Source organism: Cheilinus undulatus, linkage group 3, assembly GCF_018320785.1.
Source record: "Cheilinus undulatus linkage group 3, ASM1832078v1, whole genome shotgun sequence".
NCBI classification, from domain to species: Eukaryota; Metazoa; Chordata; class Actinopteri; order Labriformes; family Labridae; genus Cheilinus; species Cheilinus undulatus.
Window position 1 is genome coordinate 55758747 of NC_054867.1, and position 21409 is coordinate 55780155.

Consider the following 21409-nt stretch of genomic DNA (forward strand, 5'->3'; position numbering starts at 1 on the left):
AAAATAAAACGACTTTACAACAGTGTAAGATTTATTATCAAGAAGCATTTTTACCACAAAGAAATAATCTATCAAACTCTCATTTCCTGACTTTTGTACTAAGTTTAGACAGTGAAGATAGTTCTTCTTCGTTTCTCACTTCACTTCAGTGAGTGGTGTACTGCATTCTTCTTCTATTGTTTTTTTAATGGCAGTACATAGCTTTCAGCTGCACTACAGCCACTGGTAGAAGTGCTGCTTCATTTCTTAATCGATTTCTGAAAATCATGCCCCATCCCTAGGGTGTCGCCTCTCCTTCAGTTAACATGCAGAAGAAATCCAATTTTAAGTTTTTTGTTGAGCTTGCACGATGACACTGACAAACTCCATCAAAGACAGGATAAGGAACAACATCCTTTAGTTAAACAGACACTCCTCTCAACCCTCCAAGGCTGCTGATTTAGTAGCATCCTCTTCATCATCTGTGAAGAGAAATCTTAAAAATCTTCTTCATTCTCAGACCATTCTCTGATGATTCCTCATGCTCCACACTCGTATTTGTGCCCATGTAAGTCTAATCCTCCTCCATCCATGAACGGGCCAAAGAGGGATCGGCATGAGCGTGGTATGGAGCGCTCACACTAGCCACATGCTGGACTCTGGGGGTCAGGTGTGCTAGGGCTGGGTATGCCCAGAGTGAGTCACCTCTTAAAAACAGCAACCAGAGTCTTGACGTGCACCCAGGAGTGTCAGAGCGGAACATGATAATGTTCGAGTTTCCTCTAGCATGGCAGGAACCGGGGGGGGGGTTTGGCTGGAAGACAAAGTTCAGCTGACAGAGCAGAGAGACGGACGAGCTGTCAGCAGGCTGCCCCCCCCCAAACACACATATGGTGAAGCTGGCATCCCAGCCTCTGCTCCCGTTACTGTTTACAGTGAGAACAGTTTTCTTTAATAAGCACAGGAATGTGTTTCTACGTCAGTGTTTGTGTTCCTCCATCTACGTGTTTATACATCTCATTTCTTTATTTGTCTTCCTCAGTGGTTGGACTGATTCATGTTTGAGCTGAGTCAGCAGATATCTGCTGCAGGAACAGCCGTAAACTTTATAAACAGGCTCCAGATGACCCTTCAGTGTTCATTGTTCACAAGGAGATGGCAGACAGAAGCAGACGTGCTGATAAAACAGTGAATGAAGCAGTTCCAGGTTAAATCTCTTCATTTAGATGGCTGAGGCTGTGTTCATTTCTCTGTGCACAGCGTGTCTTCAAACACTCCTGCAGTCTTCTTACCTTAAACTAAAAGCTGTGGGTTCAGTCACAATAAAAACACTTTAAGAGATAGACTTTTCTTTAAGATTAGATTTTTCCCACAAGAATCTCTAGTAGGTACAGAGACCCTGCTGCTTTAAGTTTGACCTTTACCCTTCATTTTCTTTATTGGTGAGGCTGTGAACACTGAAACTGCAGACCACTGTTAGTTTACTTTGACATTTCCTGCCCTTTTATACCTGGAATTAAACACATACACTATATTACCAAAAGTATTGACTCACCCATCCAAATAATGTAAATCAGGTGTTCCAATCACTTCCATGTCCACAGGTGTATAAAATCATCATCTAGGCATGCAGACTGTTTCTACAAACATTAGTGAAAGAATGGCTCGCTCTCAGGAGCTCAGTGAATTCCAGCGTGGTACTGTGATAGGATGCCACCTGTGCAACAAGTCCAGTGGTGAAATTTCCTGGCTCCTAAATATTCCACAGTCAACTGTCAGTGGTATTAGAACAAAGTGGAAGCCACTGGGAACGACAGCAACTCAGCCACCAAGTGGTAGACCACGGAGCGGGGTCAGTGGATGCTGAGGCGCATTGTGGGCAGAGGTCACCAACTTTCTGCAGAGTCAATGGCTACAGACCTCCAAACTTCATGTGGCCTTCAGATTAGCTCAAGAACAGTGATAGAGAGCTTCATGGAATGGGTTTCCATGGTAACAGCTGCATCCAAGACATACATCACCAAGTGCAATGCAAAGCGTTGATGCAGTGGTGTAAAGCACGCCGCCACTGGACTCTGGAGCAGTGGAGACGCCTTCTCTGGAGTGACCAATCACGCTTCTCCATCTGGCAATCTGATGGACCAGTCTGGGTTTGGTGGTTTCCAGGAGAGCGGTACTTGTCTGACTGCACTGTGCCAAGTGTAAAGTTTGGTGGAGGGGGGATTATGGTGTGGGCTTGCTCTTCAGAAGCTGGGCTTGGCCCCTTAGTTCCAGTCAAAGGAACTCTGAATGCTTCAGCATACCAAGAGATTTTGGACAATTCCATGCTCCCAACTTTGTGGGAACAGTTTGGGGATGGCCCCTTCCTGTTCCAACATGACTGTGCACCAGTGCACAAAGCAAGGTCCATAAAGACATGGAGGAGAGAGTTTGGTGTGGATCAACTTGACTGGCCTGCACAGAGTCCTGACCTCAACCCCATAGAACACCTTTGGGATGAATTAGAGTGGAGACTGAGAGCCAGGCCTTCTGGTCCAACATCAGTGTGACCTCACAAATGTGCTTCTGGAAAAATGGTGAAAAATTCCCATAAACACACTCCTAAACCTTGTGGAAAGCCTTCCCAGAAAAATGAAAGCTGTTATAGCTGCAAAGGGTGGACTGACGTCATATTAAACCCTATGGATTAAGAATGGGATGTCACTGAAGTTCATATGTGAGTCAAGGCAGGTGAGTGAATACTTTTGGCAATATAGTGTATTTCTGGCTAGAAATAAGATGGACTGATGTCTGAGTTTTTGCCAGGTTAGCTATTTGTTGCTTTAGCGAGTGCCTCCTCTCACATTAATGAAGTCGAAGAATAGTAGATCAGTACTGGTCTCCACTGGTCTTGATGGAAAATCCAAAGTCCGGCCAGTCGAAGACCAAGACAAGACCAAGACATTTAAAATGTGGTCTTGAGACCAGTCTCAAAACCAGTCTCGAGTACTACAACACTACTGTGAACAACACTGAAACTGCATACAGTTTATTAAACACCCTCACTGATCTGATGACAGGTGGACAGGACTAGAGTAAACCGTCCCGTAGCCATAATCAGTGTGCTGAAGCCAGCGTGCTCTCTGCCCGTCTCTGAGAAAGTCTGCAGGCATGTTTGTGTTCTTAAGAGTGGGATAAATGGCTGCAGATGGCGGTACAATCGGTCAAAAGTCCTTGCCAAAATTTGAAAATATCAGACATGCATTTCCTCATCCATGTGTCTCCCAAGTGTAAAACTTCAGCGCCCTGAACTTCATCTCCTCTGGTGTCTCCTCTTATTTCTTCTTAGCAGTAACTACAGTCAGAATCCACTGATCAATATTTATTTAGATCCAACCGTACACAAACAAGCCAGAGTTTAGCAGAGGGACCGGGAACTAGCATTAAAATCCCACCGCCGAGGAGTGTGTGGGCGGAGTATTGCAGAGCGACATGGACATAGCAACACACACACACATATGCAGAGCTCACTACAGCGTAGGTCATTATGGTGTAGACTCCACAGAGAGGGTTTAACCAGGCTGAAGAGGTTTTTAGGCTCAGCATTAACTCAATGACTCCACTGACCACTGTCTGCAGACCAGGGCTGGAAATCAACTTTTCATCTACCTGCCACTTTGGCTAATGAACTCAAAAATCTACAGTCACTGACATTTTTGCCAGCCTCTTTATTTTCGCAGTGAGACACGGTTTAGGTTAAACATCAAGGATTCAAGTATCGTAAAGCTATGAGCTATTTAATGAGGGAAAATCTCCAACTGTTTAAGAAAAGACTGGCATGTTCTCTGTGTTCTTGTTATTTTGAGGCTGGTTTAAATCTCCCTTGCAGCCAGGTCATAAAATTTAACTTCAGTTAAACCTCAGCTTTTATTATGAGCTCATATCAAAACCTTAAAGTCACAAATTATGAAAAAAATCACTTTTTCAGGCTTTTCTAACAAAAATATGTGCCCCTGGCCTGTCCACAATCCCCTCAAGAATCAGAAAAATCCATTCCCTCTCCCCTCTCTTTCTGCACCTTTCAGAAAATGTGTGCTGAAACAAGCCGTTTTCAGATTTTCCACTCATGATGTCATGTGGGGAGTTAGCCCCGCCCCCCATGTTCGGTTGGCCTTCCTCTCTTGGAAGAAATTTCTGTCCTGGGCTCAATCCCAAATGGCCCCCTACACACTACCCCTTCACTACCGAGTGTCACTCCAAATGAAGGCACACTCGTAGCTGTGGAGGGCACTTTAAGTGAAGGGGGAGGGTATAAATATGACGGCAGGAATTGGAGGCCCTCTTCACTTCACTGGAAAACGGAAGACCTCGTCGCCATGGCAACAGAAAGACGCCCCCCGTGTATGGCTGTTACGCTGTGGCACAGATTGCAACTCGCTAGGATCGCTGTCGCTTGCTGAAGATGCAAGCGTCTTCAGCATTTGTTGGCTTTGTTGTGTCAGCAAGAGGTAAATGCTGCCCTGCTGTGTATTTCGTTAACTTGATATATTTGACGGTACATAACTCCGCGAGATCCTTCTACATTTAACAGCAGCTACATTATACTGACTCCCGCCAGTCACACAAAAACTGAAATATGCACGTAGATTACCTAATTATTAACTTGTCAGCTAATTATTTTGCTACATTAGCTGTCAACCACTATTTCAGCTGATCACAGTCTCACCTGTGCTCACATTTTAAGGTGCCAGGGCTGCACAATCTAATCAAACTCAGCATAGAGTAAGATTTGCTTGTTTTGTTTAATCTTTTTAAAACATACTTTTTGTGATTATCTGTCAGTGTGACAAAGGTGTGGGGAACATATTGGACACATGTGGCACTTACATTTATATGTTGTTTCCTCCTCCATTTAGGCGTTGCACTTCCTGCAAAAGATGTCACAAGTGTGCATCGATGCAGACTTGCTATTTAAGGGCCGAACGGTCCACTTCCCCTCCGCACTACGTGGTTTGGGACGGCCCTTATTATGACGGACCCTCCGCGAGAACGCGCAAACGGACGGCTAGTGTGTAGGGAGAGTGTGTAGGGGGCGTTTTGGGATTGAGCCCTCCTCTCCTGATCCTCCCCTCAGGAGAGCCACATCCATTAAGCCACATCCATTTCCTGAGAGGGGCGGAGTCAGGGGTGGAGTCAGACAGCTTGTTAACATTTAAAGCCACAGACACAGAAACAGCTCATTCTGAGCAGGGCTGAAACAGAGGGGGTTTTAGACATGCAAACATCCAATACTAAACTTCACAGTCATGTTTTGGGGACCTCTAAGACCAGTATAAACTCGTCTTAAAGGGGTAAAATCTGACACCTCTAAGGACTGGCTGGGAAATGTGAGCGTTGTTGCTCATTTTAAACCATATTTTGAACCAGCGTGTCTTGTACTCATCCGTGCTAATGTTTGCTATGTGACACATACAGGGCATTGGGAGCTCATTTTCCTGCGTTATGATTTTCAGACTTAAGCTCATTAAATATTTTGCACTGTCCTTGTTTATCTATCTTGGACTTGAGACGAGCGAAACATCCCTTTAAAGATCTTGAGAGCAGCTGCAGCACTACTTAAATGATTCTGAGCCAAATCAACCCAGAAATGTGGCCATCAGCAGCTCTCACACTGGGATGAGGAGGCGGATTCTTTGGTGAATTAGTGATTGGGTCTGCTCAGTTCTGATGATAAAGTCGGTAAAACATGGACTCAGTTTATGCCGCTACTGTCACAAACCAGTCTGCTAGGTCACTTTCATTGGCCCCACTGGCTGCTAGGATGAGTTCATTCACCACACACGTGCATTTGGCAGGTGGTGTCTGCTAGCTTCCCATCCTGCTGCAGACGCAAAGTAGCGTCCAGGACTGAACAGTTTGGGAAAATAGCCAAATTATTTTTTTTCCTCAATACTGTGATTGTGATTTAGTTGTCTATGTGTTCCTGAAAGCGTCCTTGGGTTTCTTGAAAGGCGCTATATAAATTCAAGATATTATTATTATTATTATTATTATTATTATTATTTAACATGCAAATAATTTTAAAGTTCCTAATCATATGTATTCTTAACAAACACAAGCATAAATCATTCTGGACTATGACCAGCACAATATCAGATATAAGTCAAGATGAAATTAGAAGATGCATGAACCAGTATGAAAAACGTATTTTTCTCTACAATCATAGAAGTGATGACGGATGAGTTTGACTTAAAGCCTCCTGAATCACCATGACAACGAGGGCTGTTTAGACCCATTCTGTAAATGCACTGTGATGTTGTGTAGTTAGGAATGATTATTTTAGGTATTTCTTATTTTTAATACAAAAAACATTTACAAAAATATTTGTGAAACTATTCTAGAAAAGCAGAAACAAAAGGAATTCAACTGGTAGTTCATTTCAGGTCAAAGAGTTCTGTGGTTTGAAACGTTCAGTAGGACTCTAGATCCAGTCTATATTTGCTGAACAGCTTCCAGATGATACCAGTGAAAGTCAAACTGTACTGAAACCTGTTTTGATGCTGCAGCAGCAGAAACATGGGTAATAAACGTCGTCAGTGTTTCTGTGTAAATTAGACAGACTGCAGAAGTTTTCCTGGTTGGTTCTTCTCCTGAATATCTCCAAATACAATCAGTATTAGGTATTGATTTACACGCATATTAGGAGCATTATTTAACATCCACAGAATCCTCATGGAGCCTCTTTAGGATCTTATTTCCTCAGTACTGATGTTCAGAAGCCAAAGATGTCAGGAGGCAGATCTTCATTCAGAGGATCACTTTGATTGTTTTTGTCATATTCTGGTGTTTTCTGAGGCAGTGCAGAGAATATTTTGAGGGCTGTCAGCATGAAAACTTGATTAAAGTCCACATTTCAGACTCTAAACGGATCAGTTATACGGCCATCTGATTTAAAGTCTTTGTTTTTTGCATTAATGAGTTTAAAGTTCTCATATCAGACTCCCCCTCCTCCCCCGTCTCATCATTATTCTGTCTGTCCCTCTGACCCATCTGTGTCTCCCAGACGCTCCCACCATTCCCCCCTCTCTCTCCCCCCTTCTCCCTCACATTGACCCCCTTTGTTCACAGCCATTGGGCGACGGTGGTGGTGGCGGCGGTGTTTCTGGGTGGGTCTGGTCAGCTGTTTCCTCAGTCTGTGAGTGTCTGGACACTGTGGGAATGCGTGTGAGAAAAAGTTGCAGACAAAGCTGTTAGGAGCGTCAGAGAGTGTGTGTCGGCTGCTGAGGACACACAGACGGCGGCGGAGCATCCTCAGGACATGTAGTTTGGACTTCGACTGCAGCGGGGCCTTTTCTTTTTTTTTAGTTTATTTTCTGTTTTTGCTTTAGTTTGATCAGGCTGGTGAAGAATCTTTGGGCTAGAGTCTCAGGAATACAAAGTTTGAAAGTTTGATAAAGATTTGCACACAGTGGAGACTATGCAGCCGCCATCAGGGAGTCACAGCCATGAGAACTGTGTTCAGACACAACTCTGCGGTGAGTTACAGCTCTGACTGAGTGTCTTGGTCAGTTTTGAACACTAAAAAGTGTTTTGTTCTTTCACGTTTGTAGTTTAGCACAGCAGAGTCATTGTTACTGTCACTGTTTATAGATGATATTTAGGTTCTTGTCAAGGAAAAAGGTGCAAATATTTTCTGTTTCAGCTTCTTTAATCTCCAAAACTACTGCAGTTTTGTGTAGGGCTGGGCAATTAATCCAAAATTACATTAAATTGCAATAAAACCTGCTGCAAATGTTCAAATCACAAAAGGTGCAATATTTCTTGGACCTTAAATTTGTGTCAAAAAACAGTTTTTAACCTTTTTTGATTTTTGTACATTTTTATGCCTTGAAGGTGTCCAGAGTGTAGTAAATTCATTGACAGAGTATGAATAACATTAAAGAGTTAAACATGTTGGATTTCAAAAATTTAACCAGAAAGAAAAGTTCCCGTAAAAATTCATGCCACAAGCTGTAAAACTGACAAAATGATCACAAATCAAAACAAAACTTGAGAAAAATGGACAAAATTGCCCGAGGAGGGCACAAGGGTTAAATATAAGAATTACAGAAACCTTCAGTGCAAAAATTCATATCCAAAACGAGTCAAAATCATCAGAATGAGACACTTTCAAAGTTCAGCCCTTGTTTAGGAATAAAATAAAGTTAGGGAATAATCGCATATCAAATCACAACTGCAATATTAGGGAACAAAAATTGCAATTAGATTATCTTCCAAAATGGTTCAGCCCTAGTGATGTGTTTTGCATCATTAGAGAGTGATTATTTTTAGGTTTAAAGCATTTTGAGGGATAAAAGTTGCAGTTTGAAGTAGAATAGCGGAGCAATGTTAGATTAAAGTAGTGTTGCAATGTCTTCTGCAATATTCACTGTAATGTGAAAAAATACAGGAAGTTAACAGGGCTGAACGGTTCGGGAATATAATCTAGTTGTGATTTTTTTTTTTTTTTTTACCCAATATTCTGATTGCGATTTAATATGCAATTATATCTTAAGTTCCTCATCTCATGCATTTTACAACAAAAACAAGCAATAATTCATTCTAAACTATAACTGACACAATATTAGATTAACCTGGGGCAGAACAATTTTTAAAAGATATCTAATCTCACTGATTATTTTGACTCATTTTGCAATTTTCATATGAACTGTTGTTTTAAAGGGAATGGTAATTTTTTATATAATTCTCATATTTAATAAGAAAAACATACAAAATGTAGAAAACAGGATTTTTTTGTACACTGTTCTTAAAATATGGCACAAGAATGATTGCATGATATATTATGCATAGCATTGCTGCTGCAAAAAAAAAATATCAAAACTGGTATTTGACACAAATTTCAGGTTAAAGAAATATTGCACCTGCTGTGATTTGAAAATTGCAGCAGGCCATATTGCGATTTAATCTAATTTGTGATTAATTGCCCAGCCCTAGAAGTTCAACAAAATTAAAGCAGCCAGTTTCCATATCTCTAAAAATAGGCATTTCAAATCCTCAGAATAAAATTTTCATATTTTTTTAGAGCAGCACAATAAGAGAAAAAAAGTCATGCAAAATACTTCTGTCCAGTTCTGTGAATGTGATATTACATGCAGTAAATTAACCAACATTAAAGAATCTGAATTAGCCGTGGGTGTTTGCAGCATTTTTCTCTCAAACCCAAATAAATCATACATTGTTTTAATAAAATTGCAACACTTACTCTCCTGGTAGTATGTAAAAGTTAAAAATGTAGGAAATTAAAACAACAGAAACTTGACGGTTTGTAGTTAATACTCTTATTTTATTGAGATAAAGTCCAACTTTTGTGATTTATTTATCACACAAAAACCTTAAACTGTAATAACAATGACATTTCCATTTCTGGTGGAGTCTTAATTAGCTGTTAGGAAACTTTTCTAAAGAAAATAAGAATTTTCAGCTCTGTTTGTCTGTGATTCAGTCTCTGACTTGTGTTCATCCGTTGTAGTCGATATTAATGCCACCAGAGCTGCCATAATTAGATTTAAACCTAAATGTGATCCTACATCAAACATTAAAGAACTTAATAATACAGACACAACATTTCCCAACCTGAACGCTCCCTCCACAACAGAACCAGCCATGTAGTAGTCCATGAGTGTAGAGACAGACCTGCTGTCATGCAGAACCAGGAAGTCTCTTTAAGATCAAGAATCTCATTTACAAGAGTGTCCTGGCCAAGACAGCAGCAATCAGAGTCTCAGACATAGAAAATAAAAACTTTTACAATCAGACAAACCCATGCCACCATGCCACCGAGCAATGTCAGTCTAAACATCTACAACCAGATGCATCTTCCTCCAGCACCTTTAGGAGACCAGCTCATCAGGACACCAAGTCTCCAGCTGATTCCAGTCTGCAGGAGCAGCACACCTGAAACTCCGTTACCTGTTTACACACAGACTTTAGGAACAGGTGGCTGAGTCACAGAGCAGAGACATTAACTTCAGAACTTTTCTAAAGATACATCCACAGGCCTGCATCAGAGACATTTAAACGGTTGGTTTGATACCACAGCAGCAAACACAGAAGTCCTAGTTCTTCCCACAGAATCACTTTTATTGTGACATTAGTCTGTCTCCTGAGACAGGATCCATCCTCCTGCTGTTAAAAGACTCCTGAGTGCCTACGACTGCGATGCTTTAGCGTTTTTTAAGTCCTCACAGTTTGTGAAACATTGCATGGCTGCATTCAAAGCCAACAGTTGGTGGATGTTTTGCAGAATGCTGGGCCTAGCTCAGATAGTTTCTGGATGTGGAAAGCAAAATTAAACGACAGCTTACTGACTGACACCTCTAACATGTAGCATGCACTAATGAGTCTAAAAAAGCATGATGCATTTTAGTTTCATGATTTTACAAATGTGCAACACCGTGAAGAAAAGTAGTAAATTCGCCTCTGTATGAGCAGGAGCTGGTTAGCTGTGGCTATCCACCTTTAAGCTTTGCATTGTGGGAAACAGTGCATGACATAAACCGGTCTGAGCAACACTAAACTTTGTTTTTTTTTTTTTTTTAATACTGTAGACCTCACATTGTTTGCGTATTACATAACACATACTATACTTTGGCTAAATCTTTACATTTGACTGGTGTGTTTGACAGTTTCCTCAGCCAAAGAGCCAAACTGTTGAAAAATACCTCTGCAAGAGCCCCAAACTTAGTGGTGAAACGTGGAAAAAATGGGTTAAAGTAGCAATAAAAATAAGTTTAAGGGGGCAAAATGGTAAAAAAAAAGCAGCAAAAGAGTGAAAAAGGACAGAAAATTGGCAGAAATTTGGGTGAAAAGTGACAAAAATGAGTTACAAGTGACAAAAATGATCAAAAAGTTGCAAAAACATGACAAAAAAATAAGTGAAAGTGACTAAAAGGGGCAAAAACAACAAAGGGTAGAAAAACTGGGGAAAAAGCAGCTTAAATGAGTGAAGCAGGATAAAAGAGTCAAAAACTGGGGAAAAGGGAGCAAAACCTGGATAATAGTGGTAAAAAAGGGCAAAAAAAAGTAAAAGAAGTGGCAAAATTGGGTTTAAAGCAGTAAAAAGGATTGATAGTGGCAAAAAAATTGCAATTAAGAGCAATGTAAATCTACAGACAGAAAAGAAAGCCTTGCAATTAAAGCCAACTGTACAAGCGTGGGAAACAAACTGATTAATGTGACTTGCAGTAGATAATTTCTGAGGTCAAAGTTTCCCTTTATTTAAGGTTTTATGGAATAATATTTCAAAATAAACCACAAAAGAGCCACATGTGGCTCCAGAGCCATACGTTGAGTATCACTGGGCTAAGGTAAAAATCCTAATCAGGATTATGCTGATCGATAGTTAGACCTTTAAACTTGATGACTCATCAATTTCCCAGCATTTGCATCACATGCATGTGGCAAACATAAGAAACTTCAATGTTCAGAACACTTCAGAATAAAGTAAAACTGACCATGTGAGTGAGAAAGAAGAAGAGCAAAGTAAAATATATAGATTATGATAAATACATGAGAATAAGTTTGATGTGTTTTTTGATGGAACAAACACTGAAACATTTACATTCAAGGACAAAATGAGCACGGCATTCCTCAGTTATCTGTTATAATGATCGTAGGAAAATAAAATCATCATTTAAACTGAAATTTGCTGAAAATTCTAGCCGTGATGAAGCTAACGTTATGGATAAATTCACTGTACCTCTTATTTACATGTCCAACAATTTGAGCTTTGAATTCTGACCATCATTTTGCAAGACAGCAGAACATTGAAGCATCTCCATCAGCAATAAAAGAAATAAAATGGTAAATAAAAACACTTTTTAACCTCCTGAGACCGGAGCTGTTGTTTGGAAAGCATTTTGAAATTTGCTGATTTTTTGGGATGTGGAAGTTCTGATGAGTTCAAACATCAGGCTGGTTTTTGAACAGGAATTTCCTTTAAAAAGTACCCCAAAATTCCTCTAGATAATCATCATCTCTTTTATTGAAACATTATAATAAAGACTTAACATTCTAATAAAAAATCCCCTAAAAATTTCATGCAAATTCCTGAAGATTTTCAAGCAAATCTTCCAAATATGTAGGAACTTCACCATAAAATTTGATGACAAATTCTGAAAAAAAAAAAAAAAAAAAAAAATCAATGCATTCTCCAAAATTTCTTGAAAATGATGGGAACCTCCAGACTTCCAAATAAATTCCCTAAAATTTTCAGGAAAATTCCTGAAAAGTTCAAAAAAACAACTTCTACCTCAAAATTCCCAATTCAGTTCCCCCAAATTTCTGAATAAATCCCCCAATCTCACAAGAAAATGGCAAAAAAAAAAAAAAAAATCAAACAAATTTACCCAAATTTTTCAGTGAAACTCTCTAAATTTAAGGTATTTCCTCTATATTTTCATGACAATACTTGCTAATTTCCAAGCAAACTTCCTAATAAACAAAAAGCAATGCATCCCAACATTTCAAGCACATTAATTACACTAAAATGGACATTCTGGACAAAAATCTCAAAAATTCTGATTGCAGAAATGATTAGATTGCTGTAGGAAAGCCAACATGTAATGTCCTCATATGTGTATGCTGGGTCTTAAGAGGTTAAAGGGGGAATCTGACTGTAGTCATGGGCTGTAAGAGACAACCTCAAAGCTGAAGTAGAAAAAACAAAAACAAGACAAATGGATGAAAAATGAGCAGAAAGTCATTAAATGTGTTGAAAGTGTGGCTTTTGTTTTAGGAGGCTTTTATTTTGAAACATTTAGGTGAAATAAAAGTCCAGACATCACTGGATTATAATCCAATAAAAAAACTTGACTGTTAATCCCTTTGCTCCATAAATACAAAGGGATTTAAGGATGAGGGGAAACTCTTCTAGGGTAAAGTGAATGAAATCAGGAGAGATATCTGTGTGCATTTCTGCCCCCATGTGAAAGGAAAATGCAGTTTTGTGATTTATGTTGTGTTGAAGCTGAGAGTTGAACTCCGACATTAAACCAGATTAGAGGTTTCTGCAGGCATGTGAATCAAACGTTGGTGACTGTGTGACCATCTAAAACTAACCTAAAGCAGGCATTGTTTGTGTCTGAAAGCAGCTTTAACAGAGATTATGAGGGTTTCTGTGACTTTTTAAACTTTAGTTGTTGTTCACGTGAGCAGTTAGCTCCGAGTTAAAGGCTGACTGTTTGATTCTTTTATTGATCTGCTGGCTAAAAGTCAACCAGCGTGAATGTTGGAGAGGATAAAGTGTGTTAAAATCATAAATATTACATAAAAGCAGCTCTTCTGGAGCTCCGAAGCCCCCTTGTGTGTTCCCGTTGTGTAACGAGGAGCTGATCAGAATTGCGTAACGAGTGTGTGAGAACGTGTGTGAAGTGTCTGAAAGCCGTCTGCTGCTTTCTGTTCTCCCGTCTGACCTCTGCCTGCTCCCCGTGAAAAAAGGGTGAGAAAAAGCCTCCGATTGTGTGTGTGTGTGTGTGTGTGTGTGTGTGAGGAGTGTGTGGTGTTGGTAGGGGGAGGGGGGCTCAGAGCAGACTGTCTCTAAACAAAGCTGGGCCTGTCTGGTCTAGCCCGGCCCTGTTTGTGTGTCTGACCTCTGCAGAAGGTCTTCATGTCTGTCTGGACGCCGTCTGAATCCTGTTTTCTATCTCTGATAAGAACATCAAGAACACAGAGAGCCTGTTTTTGTTCCGACTGTTGCATACAGTCAGACATGGCTGCTGTTTAAAGTTAGTTAGTGCTTCATGTTTAGTAGCACCACAGTTATAATGGAGCAGAGATGGATCTGTCTTCCTGCTCTCACAGTGATGTAGAATAATCCACCACTGCTCCATAAAGTCTCCTTTCACTTTAAAAACTCACAGACAGCTCAGAGGATGAGTCAGATGCCATCTAAACATCGTGTTATCAAACATTTACTGATTTACTGTTCGCTTTAGCTCATTCCATTTACCTTCTGTCTGTAGTAAGCTCTTTTTCCTGTGGTTAAGCTAGTCTGCTAACTTTAATCAACCACAGCTTCCTGGTTATACTTCATAATAAAAGTAGGTTTTTATCAGAATAGGAAATAATGTTCTAATAGTTTAAAACTGTACAAGTAAAAGGGTTACACGATATTATTGGCAAGATATAATAATCAGAGGATTTTAGCATAAAAAGTAAATATGATTTGGTAGATACAAAAGTTCCTTCTGTAATTAACAACAGATTTATCAGCTTGAGATATCACATATATCAGCCGCAAGTAAGTCTAAAGGATCTGTTTATATTAGCTTATATCATCTGATTATATTACCTTAAATCATCTGTTAGTGTAGGCCTATGATGTCTGTAAATATTAGCCTATATATGCTGTAAAAGTTGATATTGGCTGTAAATATTGGTCTATATTGGCTGTAAATATTGGTCTATATTGGCTGTAAATATTGGTCTATATTGGCTGTAAATATTGGTTTATATTGGCTTTAAATATTGGTCTATATTGGCTGTAAATATTGGTCTATATTGGCTGTAAATATTGGTCTATATTGGCTTTAAATATTGGTCTATATTGGCTTTAAATATTGGTCTATATTGGCTGTAAATATTGGTCTATATTGGCTGTAAATATTGGTTTATATTGGCTGTAAATATTGGTCTATATTGGCTGTAAATATTGGTCTATATTGGCTGTAAATATTGGTCTATATTGGCTGTAAATATTGGTCTATATTGGCTGTAAATATTGGTCTATATTGGCTGTAAATATTGGTCTATATTGGCTGTAAATATTGGTCTATATTGGCTGTAAATATTGGTCTATATTGGCTGTAAATATTGGTCTATATTGGCTGTAAATATTGGTCTATATTGGCTGTAAATATTGGTTTATATTGGCTGTAAATATTGGTCTATATTGGCTGTAAATATTGGTCTATATTGGCTGTAAATATTGGTCTATATTGGCTGTAAATATTGGTCTATATTGGCTGTAAATATTGGTCTATATTGGCTGTAAATATTGGTTTATATTGGCTGTAAATATTGGTCTATATTGTAAATATTGGTCTATATTGGCTGTAAATATTGGTCTATATTGGCTTTAAATATTGGTCTATATTGGCTGTAAATATTGGTCTATATTGGCTGTAAATATTGGTCTATATTGGCTGTAAATATTGGTCTATATTGGCTGTAAATATTGGTCTATATTGGCTGTAAATATTGGTCTATATTGGCTGTAAATATTGGTCTATATTGGCTTTAAATATTGGTCTATATTGGCTGTAAATATTGGTCTATATTGGCTGTAAATATTGGTCTATATTGGCTGTAAATATTGGTCTATATTGGCTGTAAATATTGGTCTATATTGGCTGTAAATATTGGTCTATATTGGCTGTAAATATTGGTCTATATTGGCTGTAAATATTGGTTTATATTGGCTGTAAATATTGGTCTATATTGGCTGTAAATATTGGTTTATATTGGCTGTAAATATTGGTCTATATTGGCTGTAAATATTGGTTTTATATTGGCTGTAAATATTGGTCTATATTGGCTGTAAATAATGGTCTTTATTGGCTGTAAATATTGGTTTATATTGGCTGTAAATATTGGTCTATATTGGCTGTAAATATTGGTTTTATATTGGCTGTAAATATTGGTCTATATTGGCTGTAAATATTGGTCTATATTGGCTGTAAATATTGGTTTATATTGGCTGTAAATATTGGTCTATATTGGCTGTAAATATTGGTCTATATTGGCTGTAAATATTGGTCTATATTGGCTGTAAATAATGGTCTTTATTGGCTGTAAATAATGGTCTTTATTGGCTGTAAATATTGGTCTATATTGGCTGTAAATATTGGTCTATATTGGCTGTAAATATTGGTCTATATTGGCTGTAAATATTGGTCTATATTGGCTGTAAATATTGGTCTATATTGGCTGTAAATATTGGTTTATATTGGCTGTAAATATTGGTCTATATTGGCTGTAAATATTGGTCTATATTGGCTGTAAATAATGGTCTTTATTGGCTGTAAATATTGGTTTATATTGGCTTTAAATATTGGTCTATATTGGCTGTAAATATTGGTCTATATTGGCTGTAAATAATGGTCTTTATTGGCTGTAAATATTGGTTTATATTGGCTTTAAATATTGGTCTATATTGGCTGTAAATAATGGTCTTTATTGGCTGTAAATATTGGTTTATATTGGCTTTAAATATTGGTCTATATTGGCTGTAAATATTGGTCTATATTGGCTGTAAATATTGGTTTATATTGGCTGTAAATAATGGTCTTTATTGGCTGTAAATATTGGTCTATATTGGCTTTAAATATTGGTCTATATTGGCTGTAATTATTGGTTTATATTGGCTGTAAATATTGGTCTATATTGGCTGTAAATATTGGTCTATATTGGCTGTAAATATTGGTCTATATTGGCTGTAAATATTGGTCTATATTGGCTGTAAATATTGGTCTATATTGGCTGTAAATATTGGTCTATATTGGCTGTAAATAATGGTTTATATTGGCTGTAAATATTGGTCTATATTGGCTGTAAATATTGGTCTATATTGGCTGTAAATATTGGTCTATATTGGCTGTAAATATTGGTCTATATTGGCTGTAAATATTGGTCTATATTGGCTGTAAATATTGGTTTATATTGGCTGTAAATATTGGTCTTTATTGGCTGTAAATATTGGTCTATATTGGCTGTAAATATTGGTCTATATTGGCTGTAAATAATGGTCTTTATTGGCTGTAAATATTGGTTTATATTGGCTTTAAATATTGGTCTATATTGGCTGTAAATATTGGTCTATATTGGCTGTAAATATTGGTCTATATTGGCTGTAAATAATGGTCTTTATTGGCTGTAAATATTGGTCTATATTGGCTTTAAATATTGGTCTATATTGGCTGTAAATATTGGTCTATATTGGCTGTAAATATTGGTTTATATTGGCTGTAAATATTGGTCTATATTGGCTGTAAATATTGGTCTATATTGGCTGTAAATATTGGTCTATATTGGCTTTAAATATTGGTCTATATTGGCTGTAAATATTGGTCTATATTGGCTGTAAATATTGGTCTATATTGGCTTTAAATATTGGTCTATATTGGCTGTAAATATTGGTTTATATTGGCTGTAAATATTGGTCTATATTGGCTGTAAATATTGGTCTATATTGGCTGTAAATATTGGTCTATATTGGCTGTAAATATTGGTCTATATTGGCTGTAAGTATTGGTTTATATTGGCTGTAAGCGGTCTATATTGGCGTACATGTTAGTTTTACTCAAGGGTCATTTAATGATACGTTTTTTTGTTTAGTTTTAGGTCTTAAAAATGGTCTTTAGCTCCATTAGAGAACAAAGATCCTGGCCCTTAGTGCCTAAAATTCCCATGATGCACCAAGAAACATTCATTTAGACCGCTTTTGCCTTAGAAAGTTTTGTAGTGCACCTGTTTTTGGAGCTGACCTTTGATAAAGGAGAGCCCACCTTGCTGACATCACTGTGACATCATCAGAGTGAGTTTAGGTGTTCGTACTAGCTGACCTTTAAATGACCCTGATGTTTGTGTTTGTGTCTCTACAGCCCAGCTGGAGTTCGTCCAGATCCTGGTGATCGTGGTGGTGATGATGGTGATGGTGGTCGTCATCACCTGTCTACTCAACCACTACCGCCTATCAGCTCGCTCCATCCTCTCCAGACACGCCCCCGCACGCAGGAGGCACCTGCCGCTGGCTAACGTAAGATATTCTACAGATACTTTATGATACTGAGGCACAAATCTGCTTTATTGACACTGTTAACTGTATGAATAGATGAGTATTAACATTTGCAGCCTGAATGCAGCATCAATCAGACATTTAGTTTTGATACAGTGAAGTATTACTCTGCAGAGTGACAGTAAAGCGGTACCACTGGTATTTAAACACCCCAGAATGTTGGTTCACCAAATGACTGCCCTAGCTTAGCAACACTTTGTCAGAGAGCAAACATTTCTGATGACAGAATACTCCAATGTTGATGTGATTAATTATAGTCTTGTTGTAAAATGGGTCTCAGGTCTGTGTGATCAGTGTTTGAGTCACGCTGAGGAGCGATCTGATAGTTTGAGGAGCAGCTGAGTGACAGGATGTGATCACAGTGATTAAACACAGCTAACGCTAACACACTGACTCATGTCTTCATTAAAGGCTGCAGCCGCTCACAGACACAGACTTACACCTGAGGCTTCTGCAAACACATGAGCTCACGTCCTGAATCACCTGTGTGTCTCTGAGCCGTATGAGTAAAGGATGAAGCATAATGAAGCCCACACTCACAGAGCTGCTGATAAGCTCTGGGGAGTCATTGTCCTAGTTAATTTGGATTAGCAGACAGACACACTGACACACATACAGCGAGACACGCAGGCAGACGGACGGGCAGGAACAAAAACTCTGCAAAGAGTTGGAGAAGTTCCTGACAAACATTACTGCAGAAGTAGAGAGCAGCTTTTGTCCCGTCCTCAGTGAACGTTCCACCTCAGAGACGCACCGACAATGCCGACAACAACCCGATTATTCTGGGGGAGAAAGCAGTCCAAGGTTTTTACGCAACACTCGACCTGGGAGATAGAGACCAAAATACTTACTCTGCTATTCTCAGCTGAATGGTGACATACTTTATCTGTTTAACTGTGAAAAAAAAGGTTGTCATTTTACCAGAATTATACATTTTTATATGATTCCAGTAAAAATCAGAAAATATTGAAACATGTCTGATAATACAGCGGCAAAAAAAGGAAGTCTTCGACTCACAATACCAGGCAATTTAGTGGTTTTAACGGACAAAAATGCTAACTCCTGCACACCATCAGAACCATATATATGGATCCATCTGTCCTTCATTGATTTGTGTTGTTTTTTATCTGGACCTTTATCCTGTTATTAAGTTTTTGATTTTGAATTTTAATATCAAAATGTTTTACTTCATGATCTGAAATCATTTTTAAACCTAAAGAGGGAGAGAGAACTGTTTTAAGGTCTTATATTTTACCCTTTAAGACAAGTTTATATTGGTCACAGGCATGTTTTCAGTCCCCAAAACATTCCTGTGAAGTCTGTTGCTGTAAGAACACTCCAGTATTGGATGTTTGCATGTCTAAAAAGCCCTCTGTTTCAGCCCTGCTCAGAACCAGCTTTTTCTGTGTCTGTGGCTTTAAATGTTAATGAGCCGTCTGATTCTGCCCCTGACCACACCCCTCTCAGGAAATGGATGTGGCTCTCCTGATCCTCGGCTGTTTTCGAATTGGCCTACTGCATACTCCTGCCAAACGCAGTATGCAGTACGTATTGCGCACTGCGTACTGCATTCAACAGCAGTATGCAGTATGACTGCCAGTCGGACGTTATTGCGTAGTGTGCTTGGCCCGGTTTAGCTGGTTTCCGGTATCCAGAAGTACGTCATACCCTGGGCAATATTAAATGATGCACACATTGTTTTCCATCCATTTATGTACAGAAAAAAATCTGGGAAGCATTTTTATTTGATTTTTTGGGATTTTTATAGCTGTTGTGTTTAGCTTAGCATGTATAGTGCAGTGAAAGGACACACTTGACAGCACCTTTCTGGCCGTTCCAAGCCGTAACAGCAAAACAAAAACAACAGTGACCTTATTACGACTTATTTTGCTATAGTACACGTTAAAAAGGTAAAGGTAAAAGGTAATGACACTTTTTGTAACTGTCAGTCGCTCTGATGAAAGTTCTGCCGCTCTCCGCTATTATGAACTCTGACCCGGAGCTTTGCATTGTGGGTAACAGTAGGCAAAGCAGACTGGTCCGATGCATACTGTGAAATTTTCCCGAATCAGAACATCATCCGGGTATTTTTGGCATACTGCAACTTTTGCATTTGTTTGCATACTGCATTTTGGGCAAAGCAGTACACACTGCTAGTATAGTAGGCGAATTCGAAAACAGCCCTCCTCTTGGCTGAGAGGAGGGTGGAACTTATTTCCAAGCGGGGAGGGCCAACCAAACCTGGGGGCGGGGCTAACTCCCCACATTACATCATGAGGGGAAAAATCTGAGAACAGCTTGTTTCAGCACACATTTTCATAAAGATGGAGAAAGAGAGGGGGGAGGGAATGGATTTTTCTGGTGTCTGAGGGGATTGTTGAGAGGCCAGGGGCACATAATTTTGTTGGAAAAGTCTGAAAAGGTTATTTTTGCTTATTATGTCCCCTTTAAAACAAAACAAAAAAAAACTTCATGTGAGATAAAGGCATCATTGTAGCAACAGAAAACACTTTTTACCAGAATAGATGGGAAGTCATAGCTTATATTCTTCAGTATCTGAGGGACCAGTGACAATCACAAACTTTTATCTTCTGAATTTCAGAATATGAGGGAAATGATAGAGTCTGTTAGGAATCAGTTTTTGTTGTGAATGAGCAGAGCCCCCTAGTGGAGCAGAGCTGTGATGCATGTCTACTCTCAAAGTCCCAGCATGCTCTGGTCCTGTTTGTAGTTTTTCACAGTGGTAAAAAGAGTGTTTCTAATGTCACCATCACACCAACACTGCTGTGTTCAGCTGCACACCTGTGTGACTGTAGATAAGTGTGTGGTCTCATGATACCAAACTTTTTCCTAGACACCAGTTATTGGGTAATTTTCTTATTCTTGATTACCAAAAACTACTGAAGTTTTTTTTTTTTACATTAAAATAATACGTTTAAAGTGTTTAAGCAGGCGGGTCAGTTTTGTAAAAACACTTTAGATACGTTTGGTAATGAGTTCAAACATGAACTTTAAATTCTAAACCCTTTCCCCCCTTTAGGAGGGCAGTCTGTGGTCATCGGAGGCCACGGGGACCAACAGCAGTCTGCATGAGGTGAGTCTGTCCTGAATGTTTAGAAGTGACCTGGTTTTCCTTCTCCATAAATCTTCTTCATTAACTCTGTGACCTCACACATCTTCTTCTTCCTAGCACCAGGTGTACAACCCTCGGCCTCCAGACAGACCCGCCCCCTCATCCTACCTGCAGAGGGAGCCTCAGCTGGCTCAGTCCCAGCCTCCTCTGCAGCCGCAGCGCTTCCAGCACACATACGCCCCGAGTCGCTTCCAGCCAACATACCCCTACCTGCCGCAGAGCCTCATCGACCTCCCCCCAACGATCTGCCTTTCAGACGGCGAGGAGCCCCCGCCGTACCAGGGACCCTGCACCCTGCAACTCCGGGACCCTGAACAACAGATGGAGCTAAACCGCGAGTCGGTCCGAGCGCCGCCCAACAGAACTGTGTTCGATTCCCACCCAATCGAATCATCAGGCTCCTGTTTGCACGCCAGGTCTCGTCTTTGATCCCTGCCATTTTTGGGGGGTTATTTAAATGCTGT

General features: G+C 39.3%; 1 protein-coding gene across 2 annotated transcripts in view; it reads left to right on the forward strand.

Annotated features, from left to right (window-relative positions):
* Nucleotides 1-21409, forward strand: part of pmepa1 (prostate transmembrane protein, androgen induced 1) — a 73741-nt gene that overhangs the window by 41013 nt on the left and 11319 nt on the right. The window contains exons 2-4 of one of the 2 annotated variants that reach the window (XM_041779915.1): nucleotides 17619-17773; nucleotides 20853-20906; nucleotides 21003-21361. In XM_041779915.1, coding sequence (XP_041635849.1) covers nucleotides 17619-17773; nucleotides 20853-20906; nucleotides 21003-21361 — 568 coding nt within the window. The remainder of the gene's footprint in view (nucleotides 1-17618; nucleotides 17774-20852; nucleotides 20907-21002; nucleotides 21362-21409) is intronic. The other variant, XM_041779922.1, reaches the window with a different exon arrangement.